Source organism: Schistosoma haematobium, chromosome 2 (assembly GCF_000699445.3).
Source record: "Schistosoma haematobium chromosome 2, whole genome shotgun sequence".
In the NCBI taxonomy this organism is placed as follows: Eukaryota; Metazoa; Platyhelminthes; class Trematoda; order Strigeidida; family Schistosomatidae; genus Schistosoma; species Schistosoma haematobium.
Genome location: NC_067197.1, coordinates 14,866,771 through 14,890,449, shown reverse-complemented (window position 1 = coordinate 14,890,449; position 23,679 = coordinate 14,866,771). Strand labels below are relative to the sequence as shown.

Here is a 23,679-nt window from a genome sequence, read left to right as displayed (position 1 = left end):
TACTTTGTAGTGTGATTTACACTGGAGACTTTATTTCTAAGCCTAACTTTTACTAAATTTTCGAGCTACCCAACTCTGGTTTTGTTCATATCTGGCATTTACCGATAACTTCAGATGTTTAAGATGAAATCATTAACGAAAAACACATTCTTCAAATGCAGCACAATACTTACCAAATAAACGAAGAAGTAACCAAAATAATAAGATACAATACACATAGTGAACATTAAAAACGTTGTAAATAACCTTATCTTATTACTAAAGATATTCTAAAATAAATATGCATAGATAAAAGAAATCAAAGACACAAAAATAAATTCTTATTTTTAAGTAGAATTTGACCTACTTGAATTCGATCTTGGTGTAGTACTAGTTCGATTTAATTCTTCTGGCGCTGTAGAAATATTGACTGTTTTAATGTAACCATCAGTAGGCTTATTAACATCTACAGATTCTTTCAGTTTTGGTTCGACTGATTTTGTACGACTTATTGATATGATACGTATTGGTTTTTTTGATGGTGATGTTGAACTACAACGAATTTTTTGTCTTTCATTCTCTTCAGATTGTACTGGAATAGTAGACGATTGTGATGATATATTGTAAGTTTTATTTTCTTTTTGTTGTGTTAAATCATTTATACCATCATGTTTAGTACAATTTGATCGTTTAACTTTAGTGTCAGTAGTAACTGTTGAATTCTTACCAATAATTCGATTGATGCTATTTGTTGTAGTTGTAATTGTTTCTGTCTGTGATGTAATAGTTTCTTCACGGGTTATTTTATGCATTTTTGTACGAATTTCATTATTTGATTTACCAGATGTTAATGATGTTACCACTAATGGTGGTGATAAAATTGTTGTTATTGGAATGGTTTCTGATTTTATTGGTGAAGTCGTAGTTATTGTCAGTATTGTATTATCATCTTTCTTAATTGATATTGATTTTGGTTCTGTTATCGTTTGTTTTATATCATATGTTACATCTTCATCTATCATAGGTATATCTTTATAATCTAAACTTTGTTTTAACTTATCATCTATTGTTTCTACAATTGAAATGGAAGGTGTTTTTAAATCTGACACTATATGTGTATGATGAGATGAAATAGTTGTAACAGTAGAAGAAATTAACGAGTTTGAATATTGTAATACTGGGAGATTATCATTAGAGAGGTTAGTTGTAGTTGTTGTGACAGAATTTTCATTTGACTGAATATTATTGGCTGTTTTAGATGTAGATAATGAAGTATTGTTAATATCTAATGATGAACTTAACTCGTTGATATTTAATTCAGGTGATTCTGTGGAAGTTTTTGTTTGAATATTAGTTTTGATAGATTGTTTATCATGTTCATTTATATCAACAGATAAATTATGATTGAATAATTCATTTTTAATATTAACTGGTACTACTTGACCAATTGTACTAATTAAACGTGCTTCTAAAATATTCTCTTGTAATTGTTCTGCTTCAAATTCCGGTTTAATATGACGACGATTTGATCGTAAAAGATGTTCATCTAATCTAGATGAATGATTATGATTTCTGAAATTATTTATTTCATTTTCACCATGTGAAATATCATTGATTGATTGTTTAACATAAGATTTCAATTGTGAACGTGAATGCTTCTGAATTTTATCTAAATCCATTTTACCAATAACATGTGTAGTTATATCAACCAACGATGTTGTTTCAACTATTTCATTTAAACTATATTTAATAGAGATCATATTTGATTGTTTTAAATTTGATTGTTGTAATGTTAATTCTTTCATTTCAGGTGGAACCCAAAAATCTAAATAAAATAAAGAATTAAAATATTAAATAGACAGTTATTGTATTTTAAAGAAAGAAAACAAAGATTTTCTAAGACATTCGTAAAAGAAATCCGTATCCATGTAAAGACTCTCAAGTAAAGTTGTTTTGAAATTGTATATATCAATTTCTTTGTTAACATAAAAGAAAAAAAACAGAAGACAAACAGTCATCTTGGAAAAACAATATTGATTTGTAATTTAGCTCATTTTGTATCATAAATTACCCTATTCATATTATCTATTTCTTGATTGATTAAAAGTTTTGAAAATGAAATCAAAGTTATATCATTCTTCATTCAAGTTAGTTGTTGTAATTAAACTTTATTGGGATATTTTTTTCCAACTTTATAAGTTTTCCTACATTGAATACTGTTGCAGTTATGTTACCATATCTTTCTATACTTCATATATCTAAATTAATAATTCGAAAAATGGTCAGGTTAAGGGCAAAGTACATCGTTTAAAGTATGTGGATTTAGGATTGTCAAACAAAATACAATAAAATTGTCAATGTTGATATAACTCAGATAGAATGTTAACTTGAATAAGCATATATGTTGAGTGAAATTTTAAGATCCATGATCTGGATAAATGTAAGTCAGATAGGATGAGAGAAATAATAATGCAATTACAATTCGGTCAGATGTTTAGTGGAAGACTATATTGTGTAAAACATTAGTAAGACATAATAAGGTGGGGTGAATGCGAAGTAAGTGAATCATGTGTCGTAGATGTTGTTTAACCAATAATAATAATAATAATACAAAGATTTGTGAATAAAGATAACAGAGACAATTACATTTGACTACGAAAGGTCGTAAGTACAATAGTCAAATTAGATCATTCAATAGCTAAGATTACTATTGATTAATTGGCCTTGATGTTGGCCAGGGGAGGAGGAGGAGTAGTGGTTGGAGATATTTCTTTTGTATGCATAACTCCGGTTTCTTAATCCGGACAGCTACTGCTTCAGCTGTTTGTAGAACTTTAGTTCTGACAAGTTATGACGAAATTTACTGACCTTATAAATAATTGAAAAAGATTGGTTTATACTGGGACAATGATCAGTTTGTACTCAATGGGCGAATATCGATCTGTTCACTTTCTTCACTAGACCTTTGCTTAGCGACTGTGGGAGGTGTTCGCGAGCATGGAAATGTAAATTCTTAGAACTTCGACCAATATAACTCGCTCCACAGGAGCAGGTATCAATAACAAAGTTGGACTTAATAGTTTCAAACAAAGTGAGTATTGAGTAGAGAGTTAATAATGAATATATTTTTATTATATCTCAACAAGTAGAAAAGTTGTATTTCTGACGTTTAGTGACTTAATGTAAGCTACTTCTTAAGAGTAAATGAATAACCGAAATTAAATTAACACAAGATTCAATAGTACAAAAGAAATAGTACAGCATAATGTTAGTACAATCAAAATCATAATAGGTCTAAATATGTCAATGTCAATTAATTTTTGATCAAGGTGAATTTGTATGGTCTATCACTGTATTAATTTATGTGTGACATTGACATATTCAAACCCATTATGGTTTTGATTGTACTAAAAATATTTTATATTGTTTTCTTTGTACTATTTAACCTTGTGTTAATCTAGTCTCAGTTATTTGTTTACTTTGGAGAAATGACTTACATTAAGTCACGAAACGTCAGAAATATAATTTTGCTACTTATTGAGATATAACAAAAATATATTCATCATGATTGTAAATAGTTTTTGGAATGATTCTAAATTCCTTCCATGTTTTTAATGTCCACTTTTGTAGTGATTAGTACAACTTTGTAAAGAATTAGCATTTAGTTTTTCTTTCTTGAATATAAACTAGCCTTGTACACACAACAACCAAAAAACAATGATGTAGAGTATGATATAACTATCCACCGAAGACAATTGAAGATGGTCAAGCAATATCTTGAATTGATTAAAGTTATATATGTACAGCATTGGATTTTGGTTCAATGGCCTAGAAGTTAATTGTTCACACGCAAAACTAAATATCTCACGTTTAATTTCTTGTTAAATATTCACAAATTTTCTTTTGAATAATCTTTCTAACAGATATATTATAAGATTTACATGTCTATAATATCGGAAGCCGGCCCAGTGGTCTAGTTGGTTAAGTGCCTGGCGCAAGACTGATAGGTCCTGGGTTCGAATCTCGTGGGGTGTGGGATCGTAGATGTGCACTGTTGAGGAGTCCTACAACAAGACGAAAGGGCCATCCAGTGCTTCCAGGTTTTCCATGGTGGTCTAGCTTCAATTAACTCATAATTTCAATCTGTGAAGTATAATATATGTATCATTACAAATAATTCTCACTCAAAAAACAATTACCCATATGATAAAGAAATGCTTAGCAACAGTGGAAATATAGATTGTCATATGACTGTATTTCTGTTCTGTAAAGAAAAAAAGTTATTTTATTTCTATGCCAGAAATATAATGTTTTATTCAAAAGAATCTCAAAATCTCAATATCATTTACAACTTTCATTGTTTTATATGAGTCAATGTTAAAGTTCCAATTTAATAAAAACAAAAGATTTATTTTTATTTGGTGTTGTTTTATTTGTATCTTCTCATTGTTATTTAGGACTTTAATTGGTCAGTCTCTTGTTAGTATATGTACATCTTGTGCGAATTGCCTTGATGTAGCCTTAGCTAAGTAAATAACGTGATGGCGTTGGAAACGAACAGTATTGGGTTCGAATCCCGAAGTGAACATTAACTCTGAGATGCAGGCTTATCCGGCTGATGAGTCCCATATAAGACAAAACACGTGTCCTAGATTCCACTACTATCCATCTTTGCTTAAACACAATTGATTCATTAGCAATAGATGATCATAAGGTGTTTTTTTTATATTTCATCTTATTTTGTTTTCTATGTAAAAGTAAACGCATATTGTTGAAAATAATTTAGATATACAATAAACATTGAACTATGCATACTAATGGCTATTGAAATTTGAACAGTGTAGTTTTGTATATTCACAATTGAAAAATAAATAACTAAACAAACAACAACATCAACATACTTTTTTTTCTTGAATAAATTAAACTTTATAAATGGCTATACATAGAACTATAGAGAAGTAAATAGAGTTTATATAACAAGTGTTAGATTCAATCGAATTGTGTATATTTTATGTATAATTTATGCAATCATAAATCAAAATATATGAATAAATAAATATGCAGTACAATGATCATTTACAACTTGATATAAGTAGAATATAAGAGAATGAAATAAAGAAGTATGTAACATTTAGTGAATAGGTTATTTATTTAGTAAGATCTATTTACGGAAACTTAATTTCTTTAAATAGTTAAATTAGATTAGTTTAGCATCAGTCAAGTAGTGGCAGAACCAGTTAATTAATAATAACGATGGGTAGTATGTACATAGGGTGGTGAAGATTTGTAGCTCAGGTGGATGATTTCGATGGAGTTTTGTTCTCTGAGCTGGATGTTTCGGTCGTGGAGCTTTCATCGTTCTTCTGAACGACATCATCAGCACAAACTTTAGATAGGGTAGGGGTATGATCAGTATAAGTGAATGATTTGGATTTACTAAGAATTTCTTATTCCTGGTGAATAATCTCAAGGTTTGATATTATTTATAATGATAATGAAACAGTTTGATCAATCGTTTCAGAATAAATTTATAGACTCACTGAGACTGTCGTTGTAACGTATATATGACGTGGAATATTTATGTGCATCACAGATATAGTCATAAAAAATATTTTCTGAGTTGTCTTAGATCTTTTATTAATGATACAATGGGTTTCTTTCGTTAAATGATGAATATTATTTATTGATTTAAAATAAAATGACTGAATTCACATCTCTAACTCATTAATTAAAAGTAAACTTTTTGGATCACTTAAATAATTAGTATTAAAAAAAATAATTGTGATTAGTATGAAAACTATAAACTTATTTTGTTTAGAATACTTAAAATATGTATTTCATGTCTTATAGTGCCTTGGAGTCGAAATACTTATACATAATCTGGCGAGACTCTAATGTATGGACGAGCCAATCAGAGGCGTTTTAGAGATTTCAAGGTTACAGTGCCAACTTCAGTGCTTAATGCTAACGTACAATCGGTTCATAGGGAATTTTGTACAAAACGTGATAATTGAGCGGCTGTAACAAATAAAACGGCGGGACTATAATTTGTTGACGAATCAATCAAGTATAAGATAATAGACCTCGGATCTTAACGCGAAAGCCTTTCATCCATTTGGCCAAATAAGTTTCTAGCATGATAGCTGATGTCAGTTCGTGATGAAAACCCCATATTTAATTCCTAACTAAAGCAAATTACGACAATTATCGCGAACTGGATAATAAAAACACCAGTAACACTGGCTGCAGCCAAGTACTACAATACATACGGATGTTTGGAGAGCGTACAGACTCCTATATAGGCTTGGTTATGTGCATCGTGTCGTTATCCACAAGTAGCATTTTGTGCACTCAACAACCGGAGTGGACATAAACAGTATTGAAGATGTGTGGTCGAGGCTGAAAGAGTTTTTGAGACTTTATCATGGCTCCAGAGGCCGACTATTCTGTAGCCGTATGGATGATTTTTTCTGCCGTATGAATTGCGATTTTAGAACCTCTGAATCTCTTTCTAACCTTGACAAGTTTTTGAACGATGTAAAAGAAGTGCATCCACTTTATTCCTTGGTTTTGTCTAACATTTTTACTCTATACTGGCTGTTTGCTGATTGACTAATATTTCTCAAGGTCGCTTAAGATTCGTTCAAAGGTCGTCCATAAATTAGAGTCTCGCCAGATTACGTATAAGTATTTCGAATCAATACTAACCTAACAAATCAAGCCACCTATGGTATATGGTCTCATCCTTTAGAAATGAAAACCTTTTCTCGACCAATTATATGAACTTATCATTTGACCGTTTTCCTACTAGCTTAATTTATCAGTGTATATATTGTAGTTTAGTTAAGTATTAATAAATTCACTTTAATATTAGACAAAATCTTTCACATGGCTTGTATTACACATAAACAGATAATGTGTGATTAATTATTGAATATCTGAGAATAACAACAATGGTAGTTTTCATCTTGTTTAGTTTTATTATACCCACATACAAATAACGTCGTAGACCTTATGATCTTACGAAATGTCAACTTCACTAAAATCATCCTCCTAATTTATGCCTTCTAAACAATCTCAAAATAATACATCCTTCTTTAGATTTAAAGATATTGAGTTTGGTTGCTAAGTGGATTCTAGCTGTATATCGCTGTGGAGAATATCATACATAAATAAAACAGCTGATCCATGATCTGTATCCACAGTGGCGCCAGTCCTCCACAATAGTTCTATACAGCATCGCTAATCTTGGTCTCCCGAAATCCAAGGTCTATTGACACTTTGTACACAAAAGATAGTTTGAGTACAGAAATTTAATGTAAATGGAAGCCTTCAGTCGTATTATCATTCAATGAGTTTAAGATTTAAGAGACTATAACCATTGAGAAATTGTGAATCAAAGGTCTTAACGTTATTAGTGTTCAGTGCCAAATATTCAACTTTGGTTTTTCGAAATTTTGAAATGATGTTTAATCAATATCAACTTCAAATTTTAACATATCGAGATTTATTTGAAATATGTTACAAATTGACCATTAGTAAGAATATGTCTCGATAAAGAATACTTAGAACTTATAGGAATGTCTCTTTTCGATACAACATAATCTGAGAAATGATTAAAAATTTCTGTTCAACAAGAATTCTCTGAGTGAATGTCGAAATTTATGGCATGATAAAGTTTTTTACTGAAGAATTAGACGATTCTATTTACTAGGGAATTGCAAATACTAGAGAATTTTCAATCATTTAACTAGTCTGCTAGATCTATAAAGTGGAATGTAATTAGAGTAGGAATGGAATAAAACAAACTATCCCAAAGATCAGGGTTATTTCGCAAAAATGGAAGCATAAGGGAGCTGATATTAATTAAAACGTTCGATCATTAGATTGGTGTGAATCGCTCTCTATTTACTTCGGTTTAGACAACCGGAAAGCATTAATAATTCTCATAAAGTGTGATTCGAAGCCGAATATGTAAATATGTAACTCATAAACGAATTATGTAATGAAAACTCCTAATAAGAATAATACAGTTGTAAATTCTGAAAACATATTACTTTCAGAAGGGGGTTTTTGTGGAGATTTTAGTAATTTTATAGTTGAATTCGTGGGTCGATTGAAGCTAGACCACCATGGAAAACCTGGGGGCACTGAACGGCCGTTTCGTCCTAATATGGGACTCCTCAGTAGTGCGCATCCACGATCCCGCCCAATTTCGTGGATTGGTTGAAGTAAGACATTAACACCGTTGGATACCGACCGGCTCAGTGGTCCAGAGGTTAAGTGTTCGCGCTCGAGACTGGTAGGTCGCGGGTTCGAATCTCGTGAGACGGGATTGTGGATGCGCACTGCTGAGGAGTCCCACAATAGGACGAAACGGTCATCCAGTGCTCTCAGGTTTTCCATAGTGGTCTAGCTTCAATTGATTCGTGGATCCAACTATAAAATATTACTTTCACTCCAAGTATCAATAAGTAACTAAGTTTTTAAATGTTTGATTTGGTACTGTTCGTTCCGTTGAACGGAATTTTTCTAAATTTCATCTGATAGGTTTATATAAAACCCATATGACTTCAGAGATAACGATAATGAAATATAGTTTTTAATGGATTTTATATATATTCTGTTAGAGAGAGCCAGAAAACTCCTCGGCAAAGGCCAAAAATGCTCTGAAAATGCTGAGAAGTATCTTATTTAATCAGCACTCACTAGATGTTTTGCCAGAAACATCTAGAAACTGAAAAGTTACATGCCGAGCTTCTGATTGGATGATTACCTATACTACTATTATGTTTAGTAGCATTCCAGGATTTTCCGGAAACCCAAGGTTATCTAAAATATTATAAAAACCCTGGATTTTCTGTACATAAACGAGCCTTTGGAATAATGCGTTTCTCCCATATTTCTCACCTTTTCTCTTGTGTTAAAGTCACTGTGTAGATTTAGCCTGAGGGTTACTAGAAGAGCTTAGGAACCGAATTTAACGTTCAATTAGAAGACTTATCGTATTCTTTTACCGATTCTTGTTAGTGATAAGAGGATAAAATAAGTCGAATACAAAAGAGTTTCGGAAACGTTTATCTGACCCATTTACTTAAGCAGAGATAGATATGGAAAAGAGAGGCACTTCCACTTTGCTCAAATCATTGAAGTATGAATCGTCTTATGTATAAAAATAAACAAGGAATAATGTAGGCAAATAAATATAAACGTGCACATATATGTAGGAAATATGCACGGATAAACGATCAAAGTTAATTGTATATGAATGCATACACTATAATCAATAAAGTTACAATTACACATAAATAAGTTATCTAAGTTCGCACAATGGTTTTTATCAATCTACCGTACTAATTTACAATAGAGTATTCAATATGCTTTAACTGTTTTAATGATCGTTACGAAAAAACTGAACATTCAATTATATTTGAAATAATCTCAGCAATTTGAAATTTAAAATAATTCCAACGTTTCGTCCAGAAAACTTGTCTGAACTTCTTCATGATAATAATCAAACTTTAAAGAAATTCAGACACGTTTACTGGATGAAACATTGGAATTATTTAAATTTCAAACTGCTGAGATTATTTCAAATATAATTTTTTACATATAATATCTTCTCTCTATATTCAGCGGCCCAATTTTTGTCAAACAATTCATTCTAATCTTGACGAATATTCGTATGACCATTCAATGTTTAGATAAGTCGAATTGAGTCATCAAGAGTTGATAATGAATACGAATAGTTTTAAAAGATGTACTACAACCCTTAGTATCTATATATACCATACTCAATAGGAAATTATTTGAATCCTTACAAAATTGTAATGAATTTTACATAAAATTTAGTATTTCCATTAAAAATGCAAAAAAAAAACAATTAGCTTATCACAAATTTCGTATTCATCATTTGTCCTTAAACTTAAATTGAAAAAAAGTTCTAAATGTTCAGGACAATAGATAGATAGATAGACGAAACAAATTCATCAAATTATTGACCAGGATACAAAATTAAAGTACATAGATAATTTCTCAACAACAAAAAGAGATTTTAATGATTTCTATGCATTTCTACATTGACTTGATTGTCTTTACTTATTTATTCATTTACTTATTTATGTATTTCAAATGATGTGATGTATTATTCAAATCTATCAGAAGGAGTTTTGTGGAGATTGTGGTAGCTTCAACAGTTGAGATCATGAGTTAGTTGAAGCTAGACCACCATGGAAAACCTGAAAACACTGGACGGCCGTTTCATCCTAGTACAGGACTCCTCAGCAGTGCACACTCACAATCCCGCGCGTGATCGCTTAACTTTTGAGCTGCTGAGCTGGCATTCATTGATCTTAATATCTAACTTCAACCAACCTATTATATTGTGTGATTATCTTTGACTGTCTCACACTAGAACAAAACGTCCGTCCAGTACTTTCAGGTTTTCAATGATGGTCTAACATTGATCAATTCATGAACTCAATTACAATTGAACAACCTCCATAACCGTATATAGCAGCAGCCTGTGCAGCAATAAACTTCAACATACACAAATCAAAAAGCAAGATCGTCAAATACAGCATGGAGAACATCAATACAATCACACTTGATGGAGAAAATCTGGAAGAGATGGAAACTTACATGTACCGCGACAACATCATAGACGAACAAGGAGGGTTCGGTGCAGACTTCAAGGCGAGGATCGGCAAAGTAAGGACAACGTTCCCACAATTGAACAATATATGGAACTCAAACCAACTGTCAGAATCTTCCATACTAACGTCAAAACAGTTCTACTGTATGGAGCTAGAACTTGGAGAACTATCACAACCATCATCAAAAATGTACAAGTATTTATAAACAGTTGTCTAAGTAAGATACTCAATGTCCGTTGATTGGATGCCATCAGCAACAGTCTACTGTGGGAAAGAACAAACTAGCTACCATCTGAAGAGGAAATTAGGAAAAGACGTTGGAGTTGGATAGGACATAGATTGCGGGGATCATCAAACTGCATCAGGCAGCAAGCCATAACTTGGAATCCTGAAAAGAAACGGAAACGTCAGAGACTAAAGAACGCATTGCGTCGGGAATTGGAAGGAGGTATGAAAAGGATGAATAGCAACTGGAAACATTTGGAAAGGATTGCCCAGGACAAGGTTGGATGGAGAATGCTAGTAGGCGGCCTATGATCCTCCACGAGGAGTAACAGGCGTAAGTAAGTGAAAATGATTTTTATTACAAAAAGATATACGCATAATAACAAGAACTTCATTCAATAGCATATATTTCATTAGTCAATAATTTTCACAGAATAAAATGTTCAATAATACAATAGATTCCCATCTTTTAATCTATTAAACATGAGAATATTTTTAAGAAAGACATGTATAAAAAGGTTTTTCAAAATAAGTGATTAGCTTATATCTATCGGTTTTCTTCCAATAATCTTGTACTTTGTCGTATAATGTAACTTTATTGCTTCAATTTAGTTGTAATCTTAATGGTTATGATCATGAGTCAGTTGAAGCTAGATCACCATGGAAAACCTGGAAGCAGTGAAAGCAATGGGACGAAACGGCCATTCAGTGCTTCCAGGTTTTTCTATGGTGGTCTAGCTTCAACTGACTCATAATCTTAACCATTGAAATAACTATAATATCCGCAAAACTCATCTGATATTAACTGTAATCGTTTGTCAGTTTCCTAAAAGAGGACAGAGAAAAATTATTTAAAAAAACATACTAACTCTAATGATGATTTTGTTTAAATCCCACAAAAATAAATTTTGCTGCAAATTATAGGCTTTTTATGCAAATCCATAAATTACATGTGTTCAACTTGAAATGAATGAAAAACATGAATATTAATCCTAATATCTTTTTACAAACAAAGTGTAGTTTATACAACATAATGAATTCCTATTAGAAAACTTGATATTCAGTATTTATTATTAAGTAGTTATTCACGAAATCATTGAGATAGTGGAGAAGATTTGTAGCTCAGATGGATGATTTTGATGGAGTTTTGTTCTCTATGCTAGATGCTTTGGTCGTGGGGCCTTTATCGTTCTTCTGAATGACATCATCAGCACAAACTTTAGATAGAAGTGGAGTGTTCGAATTTCTCAATATGTGGTTGACCGCTTGTCCTGTACACTTCGATGTTGATTGGTTCTTGTCGACCTTAAACTTATCATCGTTTACTTCTTTGTTTTGGTTGTATCTTCCATTGGTTTGATTTTCGTTCCTATGTTTGTGCTTAATTTTCCTGATCGGTTGATAAGTTGGGTCGATTTCAATGTGCTTGTTGATTGCTGATTGACCTGAGTGCCAAGTTTCTAAAAATTCTCTGGTGTTTTTGGAATTTCCTCTATCCAAGATTTCCACATTTTTCCAGTCAAATGAGTGTCCGCAATTGTCCACGTGTATTGATATAAGCGAGGAAATGTCATGGCGTTTGACCGCTTATTGATGTTCATGTAGGCGAAGATGAAGAGGGCGTCCGCTTTGTCCGATGTAGTGTTTTTCGGAGTCAGCACAGTTTATTTTGTAGATGATGTTTGATTTGTCTTCTGTCATTTCATCCTTTGGTTTGCATAGGACTGATTGTAGTGATTTTGTCAGTTTGTGTGCCACACTTATTCTGAAGGTTTTCAGCAGTCTCGTTGCGGTTAGGGAAATCATTCAACGGTTTAGAATCTAAGTTTATTTTCTCTTTGTTTCATATGATGTACATTCTCTTGATTTTACTGGTGAAATTTTAAGCCTAATAGTTATCATCTCATTAATTAGTGACCTATAAAACCAATATCTTACAATCGTACAATATTACTAAGATGTAGGAATATCCCACTGATGAGTTACTCATGAAATGAATTGAGCGTCTTGAGTTCCACTGTTAGTCACTATCGAAAGACAATGAAACTTTTACTCACTTTTTCATTTATTTTTAGTGTGTGTAACAAGTGTGTTACATAACTAAAAGAAAATAAATATTCTCTAGTTTGTTACTGGATATAAAACATTTCATATCAATCCACTTAAGGAATAGTTTAGTATCATTGATTCAGTTTGAATAGAGACAAATTACTTATCAGTATTTCATATCAATAAAAATGATTCAATATGTAATTGGCCATAAATATATACAACAATCTTTTGTTATAATAAATCTACTTCGTATTGTTTTACTTGTTACTTCTCATTGTTATTTAGGACTGCAATTGATCAGTCTCATGTTGGCATACGTTCATCCTGTGCCGATTGCCTCGATATAGCCTTAAGTCACAAGCTTTTTAAGCATAGACTGATATTAGCTAGCAGGGGAGTCTGGGACGCGCGTTTCGTCTTATTTGGGACTCGTCAGCAGGATATACCTGCATCTCAGAGTTGATATTCACTCTGAGACTCGAACCCAGTACCGTTCGCCTCAAACGCTATCGTGTTACCCACTTATGTACCGAGTCCTGTTAGCCACTTGCTTTTCCCATGGGGTGAAGTTTAAATTCGCTTGATGTTGTTTTATTTGTATCTTTACATTGTTATTTAGGACTGCTATTTATGACCAGAGTAAACATCAACTCTAAGATGCAGGTACATCCTACTGACGAGTCCCAAACAGGACGAACTGAGCGTCATGGATCCTACTGCTAACCATTATCCGTTTTTTGTTATAATATTTTTTTAGTTGAGAAAAATTATCAAACATAATTTAAAGTGAAAATATTAGAAGTTCATAAATTAGATAACAGTATCTATTAGAAAGATAAGTATTCAGAACTATTTGTATCATTAAAAAAGGTGACTTTCAGAAACTAATAATAACTATTAAGAAAAAGAAAACATTGAAATGGGTTACCTATCATGATTTATAGAAATGTAAATTATCGACTTTTTGAAATGACTCTAATGAACATGGTGTTTCTTAATCACATTGTCAATTAGCCAGTAAATGAGAATCAAATAGATGTAAACTGAATTACATTAAAATCTACGTACTAGTTTTAAATAAATATGTAATGACAAGATAATTTCATATATATATATATATATATATATATATATATATATATATATTGATTACAAAAGGCAACACATTTAGTAGAATTCAACGTAAACAGATCCAATTTATTAATTTCTTAGTTAATTTCTTTTGAAAATTCTTCAAAACATTTAAATTATGTACAAACAGTACAAGTAAGTTAAGGAAAGATCATGGTCTCCCGCTAGAACTTCAGGTCCCCCTATGAAGCTGGACGTTCCTATTGTGTTCAACCCAGGTATAAGATGTTAGTTGGATCTTGCTCAAGAATTCCAAATTGTAGTAGAAAAAAACTCCAACGCTTTCTTGTTTGATGTTAGTTTTCGGTGGAAATTAATACTGATTTATATGAAACGTTCATAAAATATTAATTTAATTAACAAGCCAGTAATCCAATTAGAATAAACCTTGGCTAAACAATGAGATCGGATATGCGTCCGTGAATTTGTAGCGCAACAGTTTTCAATGTTCAATATACGTGTATAACAAGTCATTTTTTGAGCACTTTCCGTTTACTTAATGGGTGAGTACTGAGTTTAAACACAATTTTTACTGATGATTTCAATTCAAACTCAAACTTTCAATTTATTTCTTTTTTATCCAAAAAATTGAGACATACTATAGAGTCGTGTTCACAGAAGACATATCTAGATAGCTTTAGATGATAAAAATGAAATCCCCAGTGACAGTTATTCTGTATTACATACTACTCATGGATTAAATGAACGGAAAAATTCTCGAAATTGCTAGATACTGCACTTTTATTGGGCAATGAAATAAAGAATGGTTGATCTCACATTTAAACAAATCAACAAATCAATTTAATTTCTATCTCTTTTAATTTTAATAAAAGAAAAGTATAATAGCTAACATATCAGTAAGTTCTAAGAACATATTGAACATATGGATAGTGTAAAAGAATGCACATATGCCAATAAGAGACTGATCAATTGCAGTCACAAACATCAATGGGAAGATTCAAGTAAAAAATACCAAGTAAATTTTAACTTTAACCAATCGGACAAGCAAGTGGCTACTAGGACTCAATAGCTAAGTGAACAACGCGATGGCATTGGAAGTGAAAGGTACTGGGTCCGAGTCCCAGAGTGAACATCGACTCTGAAATGCAGGTTTTCATCCTGCTGACGAGCCCCAAATAAAACGAAACGTGCGTCCTACATTTCACTGCTAGCCATTATCCATCATTTAGAGATTCGTTATTTACCGTATTTATCTACTGATGTAAAATATATTACCTAAATGAGGCTATCCAAGAAAATGTAATTAAGGCAAGACATGAAATTATTTAAATAAGACAAATCTTAAGATCAAATAACAATGGTATAATAACGAAAGCAAAGTTAATACAATCAGTAATAATACACGCACTGATTTAAAGGGCTAAAAACGGTACTACTACGGCAAAAAGACGTAAAACAGCTGAAACCAGTGCTAAGCACTGCAAGACATGGAATATTACGAATTAATAATGAAAAGAATGATTATAGATGGACTAAAAAGGAGTATAAAATTACCAAACCGAGCTGAGGAAATAAGACAAAATAGATCCAATATGTGGTATATAGCAAAATTAAGAGGAGAAAGTATAGTAAGATAGAAAGCAAAAATGAACTCAAAACAAGCACACACGAAAAAATGGTCGAGGCAACTACAAATAGTAATGGAGGAGCCCAAAGAGCGACTCACCATAGGTTAGAAAGATAATCCCATTAAAGTGAGATTAGATACATTTGATAAATACAAACTAAGGATAATAAGAAAGAGATAATCGATTTTCCAGTGCTTGAATAAGAACTGTAGTTGATTGTTTGCCACGAATAAAGAAATTCACGGTCATTACCGAAAGGACCAAGGTCCTAAAGAAACGGAGACGACTGGATCAACTGATCTTTAATGCCTAATAAAGGATTGCTGGAAAGTCTGCGTGACTAAAAGATGGTTAATAAAACACATCCAGGTGTGGCATACAAAGTATACGTCTGATGGCTAACTGGATATGACAGAAACCATTTGATTCAAACTGTCAAAAAGAAAGAAACTAAGAAATGAGAAGACTGACATGCATAACCGCTCATGTAAATATTGTCCAAAAGTGCTACCAGCATGGTAAGGGATGGTCATACGGTTCACAAGTGGTCATCAATCACCGAAATGGAAACAAAGTAAAGTAAGTCCAGGACTAAAACAACTACTGAGCCTTAGTAGCTGTGCCGAGCCATCAATGAGTGTCCAGATAAGCCAATCGGCTTCGCTAGCCTATATGGCTGGAAGGGGCACCTAAAAACATATGTACCACATAACAATTATCACGGGGACCAAAATGATCTCATGAACCATAGAAATAGATAAGTTCACCACTTACAACTCTAGTCCAGATGTAAACGAACATCAAAACATCGGTATTGGATTCATCATTTATAAACGTATGATACTGATGTCTCAGAATTTACCAAGATTAATGGTAGAGTTACCACAATCAAACTTCATATTAAGTCCATAATGTTATATATTAACTAGGAATAAATGAATAATACCAACTAGAAACTATTTATAGAGTATTATTACATATATTCCTATTGCACAACTATTAAGTAATTATATTATATGTATATTCATATTCCTTTTATTATAAGCTTCCATTTGACTCATTGATTACTATTATACGATTTACTATTCTTAAGTTAGTCTCAATTTATTATTTACAGCCTCTCGCAATCACAACCACTTTTTGGCTTAATCCTATATAATTGTCATTCTTTATTTTATGGTATGATGCGGTTTGTTTTGCTTGTATATAAACTGTGTATGTCTAAAATATATGGTTCTACAGTGGAAGCCGATATTGGTGTTCCGGACTGAACAGGCAGGGCTAAATGAGAAGGACCAATAAGGACTCTATGTTGCTTGTATCAGTCAATGCGTGTTTTGGTTTGGCACAGTGATAAGATTGTATAAGCAGTGCTCTGATTGATGATTTGGTCATATGATAGTTAATAGGCCACAAGAAAACACACAGGACATGCCATCAATCTAATAGGGATCTATTGATCTGCTTGAGATAATGAATAAGTAAGGCTTTTGCTTCACATAGATTTCTGATCAGTGATTCGACTGGACCGGATTTAAAAATATTTTAGGTAACTTTAGAGACTACTTTGATGAGGAGCTAAATGGTCACAGGTGACAAGAATGGGACTATCAATTGTTTAAATTTCTTCTTTGAACTATTATACACAATAATGCTGAAAAATTCGTTATACAGAAAACACTCTTTGTGTAGCTAGTATGACCTAGTGAATAAAGATTGAGTTGTTCCCGAGTGGTTGCTTATCCTTAACATACTTTAGAATGTACTATCGAATGCAGTAAACAATTCGGAATTGTACATGACAGATGTTCTGTCCCAGTGATCTTGACGGTTGGTTTTTTCGAAGTTTTACTAAAGAAAGAAGTTTAATGTGCATAAACAAGTCTTCTTGGGTACTGAGGGTATAAGTTCTATTCGCCTTTAGTATTTTCTTCAATGAACTTGCGAGGGCAGTCATTTTCAATGAATTTCCGACAGACTGTATTCAATTCATTATCAATCGTACCTTCTGTGCGAATTTATCTGGCCACTGGTGATAGATTAAGATTCTCTACCAGAATAAAAGCACTCAGCTTTGAAAATTTGTGTGCCGTTCATCCTAAGCTGGTTTTCAATGTGTTAATCTTTGAAGAGGGGCATTCGATCTTTGTTTCGGTAAGGCATCAGATATACTAAATTTTGAGTTTAAGACTAATGCTAGTGTGAACGTAATTGATTTGTAGGATATCATTAAATTAGCTGTTTTCTTCACAAATGATGAAGTTATCATATCTCTTGTATAACTCGAATTTATCGATCTTCGGTTGAGGAATAATTTAAATCTAACAATGTATCTGAAATTTTTATCATCATAAAGAACCATTTCAATTGATTGGATTAAATGTACTTTGATTTTTTTTCAATTAGTTACTATTTTGTAAATTTGTCTATTTGATAATGAATGGTTGGATACAACACAGTAGGATGCTTCACTTTAATTAAGTGTTGTGCTGATTGACATTCGTAGGATGATGATGAATTTTTGTTGAAACTTAAGCTATCTCATATAAATGAAGTAAAATCAGAGATATTATCATTAGTACTACGGATTAGTTTATATACTGATCTATAAGTGAACAGTAACCAGTGTTTTGTTTTATATCTAGTCATTTCAACTGATCAAATCATGTAGATCAATTTAGTCAACCATTTGTAAAATAAACGATGATTATTTATACCATTATGTTCTATTGGTATTTGAAAATATGTTATTTGGATATTTGGATATAACTCACACTACTACTGTGGTGTGCATTTACATTTGTGGACAGATATAAGTAGTATGTAGCAGGAATTAAAACTAGAATGATTACTAGTAGAAAAGTGAAATAAAGAGAAGAGGGAGGAAAGCAAAGAATAACAAACGACAACAGGACCGAAAGAACGAAGAAGTATGTAATAAACAACTGAAGGAAGATATGCAAATAATGTATTCAATATACAATTTTCATGTTTTACAATGCTACTGTTTGATTTCATGTAAAACAATAAGTTGGTTTTTCCCCACCAAGTATTCGTTGACTACTACTACTACTATCACACTAGTAGTACTCTTCATACTATTATTATAATTGATGTCCTAATTAAAATATCAATAAATCCTGACTGTATTGATTAAATTCACCTTCGATTAGATTTAACTCTTCACAAAAGTGAGTGTATCACGTGAAATTGTAATTGTATTAAGGATTATTCATTATTGTCAATATTGATATTAGTGTAATATCAATATGAGTTTTATAAAGATAAAAATTATTGGCCTGATTGTTATTATTATAAGTATTTACAGTTCAAACATTCCATTGATTATAATCAGTATTGGATTTAGCTACATCAGTATTAACAGAAAGAGATGAAATTATTAAAATGAAATAATAATGAAACAGTAACAGTGTGCACGATACCAAAAAAACATAATTAAAAATAGGAATATGTTTTGAAAAGAATGAATGAAATCATTCAATAAAAATGATCCAATATTATTGAATGTTACAGTCTCAGTCAGTCAGTCAGTCAGTAACAACGTAGAACTTCGTACGTACGTACATCAGTTCGAGTTGTCATACCGCATTAGCACAGAGATGCAGTTGTTGATTCAAATCCCGTAGTGGTAGAGGCGGTAAGAGTATAAGCAAGATAAAGAAAGAATATTATATAGATTAGTGCAACTAATTTCTAGTCATGATATTTAAGATATCCACCTATTTATTACAACTCAAACTAATAATGTTTAAAGGTTTAAGTTTTAAGACACAGCTGCTTTTCAGAAAGACAATTGCAAATAAACTTGACATTCAAACTGAATTGTAGGACTCGTCATTAGTACACATCAAACTATTCATTTCATGAGTAAAAGAATAAAAGCTCGTAAGTTTGTTGAAAAATGTAGGATACGCGTTTAATGACAACAATAAATACAGTTTATTGGAGTATAACTTATCAGTTAAACTATTTATAATAATGAAAATCATATATGAACTATAAGAGTTATCTTTCATTTCAGTTGAACAAAAGTAACTCTCTATATTTAATTAACTAGAAGACAATTAAGATTATTTTGCATATTTATAAATTTTAAATAAACCAAAATATTTCGAATTAAACAGTAAAACGTAAAATATTAATCTGAAAATATTTTGTGGTAAATTAGATCATCAAAGGATTATGAAGACCTCCATATCTTAAAGGAAGCACGGAATACGATGGACAGCTTCCATGAAGTTAGCCGACTTGGACTTCGTAGATGACCTATACCTTCTATCCTATACACAAGAACAAATGAAGATGAAGACAACTAGTGTAGCAACAGCCTCTGAAGCGATAAACTTCAACATACACAAATCAAAAAGCAAGATCGTCAAATACAGCATGGAGAACATCAATACAATCACACTTGATGGAGAAAATCTGGAAGAGATGGAAACTTACATGTACCGCGACAACATCATAGACGAACAAGGAGGGTTCGGTGCAGACTTCAAGGCGAGGATCGGCAAAGTAAGGACAACGTTCCCACAATTGAACAATATATGGAACTCAAACCAACTGTCAGAATCTTCCATACTAACGTCAAAACAGTTCTACTGTATGGAGCTAGAACTTGGAGAACTATCACAACCATCATCAAAAATGTACAAGTATTTATAAACAGTTGTCTAAGTAAGATACTCAATGTCCGTTGATTGGATGCCATCAGCAACAGTCTACTGTGGGAAAGAACAAACTAGCTACCATCTGAAGAGGAAATTAGGAAAAGACGTTGGAGTTGGATAGGACATAGATTGCGGGGATCATCAAACTGCATCAGGCAGCAAGCCATAACTTGGAATCCTGAAAAGAAACGGAAACGTCAGAGACTAAAGAACGCATTGCGTCGGGAATTGGAAGGAGGTATGAAAAGGATGAATAGCAACTGGAAACATTTGGAAAGGATTGCCCAGGACAAGGTTGGATGGAGAATGCTAGTGGGCGGTCTATGCTCCTTCACGAGTGGTAACACGTGTAATTAAGTAAGTAGATCATCATACTTAAGTTGGTTTCACATGAATAACAAAGGATTAGGATAATTAAGCGAAATATACACAAGCAATCCTTATTTAACTGACCTTTAATTGCTTTTTCCAATAACATCATTCCCATAATGTCTCGAAACCATCCTATTTCACGAAAACGTATCACATTTATAAATGGTACATCTGGATTTAATTGATTTGGCACTTGTACACTACCTATAGCAACAGCAATAAAACGTGAATGCCATTCTGGTCGCCCACCTTGATCACGTGATCTACATAGTAATGGATGTAAACAATGTCTACTGAAATAAGTAATATGTTCAGTTGCATCATCCGGTATAAATAAAACAATACGACTAGCTTGAGAAAATAAACAAGCATTAATTCGTGTTGAATCTGACCAGAGATCATTTTTCATATAAGTTGAATTATTTAAACATAAAACATTTAAATTAGGATATTTATTCATAACATGATTTGATAAATGTCTAGCAGCATCTTCATGTTTCCAATATGATGAATCATTACTGATATTATCTGAATAACATTGTCTTGCATAGAAAGCAGGTGATAAAATTATTGCATGATGATAACCACCAGTCGACATGTGTACAAAATCAGTAATAATTCTTATGTTAAGTATTTGTTCCGTTCAATGAATTTCAGAATGGTAATTTCCTTTGCTCTATTATTACTACTACTCGAGTGATACCTTTCTTTGTTTGTAATAGCATAAAAGATAGAAAGATTTAATATATTCCATAACTTTCCATATAATCTATTCCATGGACAACTATTTAGACAATTTTAGCAGATTTATATAAATCAATTGATTTAGTTAGACAGAATCTTTTATTATTCGGTTAAATAATTTGATTTAACAAAACTATTTATTCGTCGCTTAATGATGTATCCGATACTTATGTACAAATGTGATACTAATTAGGATGAATAGACGAACATTCATTTGTTTATATGCAAATTAAGAATGTCTGTTTCTCAACACTTTAATATGTCTATACAACTTACACACAAATTACTTATTGATTAAATGATCAATTTACACAATCATTTGAATAATCAATAATTATTAATTGAAATTATTGAGACTAAAAATTTAATTCACTTAGAGATAAAGGCGTAGTTGTGATGTAATTGGTTACTCATTCGTTTCAATGATAGATAAGTTTGGGATGCTGGTTCAGTCGTCTAGAGTTTAAGCATTCGCACGCGAGACTGATAGGTCCTGGGTCCGAATCCCTTGGGTAGGATCGCAGATGCACACTACTGAGGAGTCCTATACTAGGACGAAGCGGCCGTCCAGTGTTTGTAACTGGAGAGTTTTTATTGTACGATCACTTTTAGTATTTTTCAATGTCCGAGAATATGACAAACAAATGGGAACAATATCAATTCATCTTGTATTTGATGAAGGGCTACATCTAATATTTACTTTTGTTTAAATATGATAAGTCTTGTTAATTGGAACGCTCTATTCGGTTCTCAAGCTATTCTGGTAACCCGCAAGCTAGAACTACTCAGCGACCTGAACTTGAGAGAAAAGGTGCAAAATAAGCGAAAAACACTTTACTCCAAAGGCTCATTTTTGTACAGAAAAACTTGGATATTTATAGATGTTAACATTTGTTAAATCAACATCATATTTTGGCCAATCTGCTAAAAAACATATTATGCTACTGACCAACAGTAGCACGCCACGTTGATATTCTAGAAAGCTCCATCATCCTCTGATTGGCTAAGACTCTCCGGCTCCTTTAGGACCTCAGGATGCTCCGTTACAGTTCTCAGAAAGCCAACTCAACAAAATAATCCTATTTTTCAATCTAATTGTTTTCGATATCTTCTACTTACTAAAAAGTAGATAATCTCTGAAACAATCTTCAATATTCGTGTATGCATTAAATCTTCCATCTACTATATTATCATATATATATATACTAAATGCTCAACACTTTTCATTTTGTATCAATTGTAGTATTATTAATATCCAAACAGAATCATCGGTATCTTCATAAATTATTCTTTTGTTTCCATTATCAAAAAGATGAAGTTAATTGAAATATTAAATAATTATTTCAAATTCTTATACTCAGTAAGCTGAATTCATTAGTTCTTATATTTTCAATTTAGGAAATAAAATCCTAGAAACAAAATGAATGAAAAACTAGAGTAATCTTAATTTCAAATAGTTAAAGATAATACTAATTTTATTTCATCAACTATATTAATGAATGTCGATAACATGTAATTGTAGCATTTTGCGGTGTTTGAATGAACTAATGATACCTTTGTACTTGTTGAATGCTTGATTTTGAATTCCAAATACAATATATTCGTTAGTGCTTATCTAGTACTTCTTGATCCAATAACGTTATTCCTGGGATTCTTAGTTCGTACTATAATTCAAATACTTCTAATTATCATACATTTACAATCTAGTTACCGTCTATCATTAGACTATTCAAATAATAGTGATTTTAATTCATATATGGTGAACTAACCATTAACTGACTAACTTATTTGTAACTAAGTTTAACGATACAGTACAATATTCGATAAGATTATTCAGACAATATGACAACATTAAATGATTATTTAAAGCAAAAAGAAACTTCTATGATATTTACTAACAGTCTGAAATGTTAATATCCAATTACATTGTTTCCTATCAAAAGCATATATAGATCACACCGGAATCTGTGTATTTTACTTAGAGTTTATTAAAACAACTGGTTGTCATAAATCAGTCAATAAATGTCCTATTTTTGAGCCAAGTGTAATGAAAAGATAACTTTGAGAGAATAATAAACGTCTTCATCCATACTGTAGATGACTGTAGAAATTCTGAGACCTATATTTTTTTGATCACAGTAATGAAGTTCAAGTCCAAGACACAGTTTTATATTTCAAACTGATTTTATTTTCAAACGACTAGTGTTGGGGATGGTTGAGAGAAAGTTAGGGGAGGTCAAA

General features: G+C 31.9%; 1 protein-coding gene across 3 annotated transcripts in view; it reads right to left on the bottom strand.

The window, feature by feature from the left end:
* The window catches only part of MS3_00006292 (uncharacterized protein), a gene marked incomplete at its 5' end in the record, with an annotated part of 33,768 nt that extends 12,148 nt beyond the window's left edge, over positions 1-21,620 (bottom strand). For 2 of the 3 annotated variants that reach the window (XM_051214422.1, XM_051214423.1), the window contains 2 exons: positions 347-1,804; positions 20,776-21,620. In XM_051214422.1, coding sequence (XP_051067592.1) covers positions 347-1,804; positions 20,776-21,292 — 1,975 coding nt within the window. The remainder of the gene's footprint in view (positions 1-346; positions 1,805-20,775) is intronic. The other variant, XM_035732320.2, reaches the window with a different exon arrangement.
* Between the last annotated feature and the right edge of the window lie 2,059 nt (positions 21,621-23,679).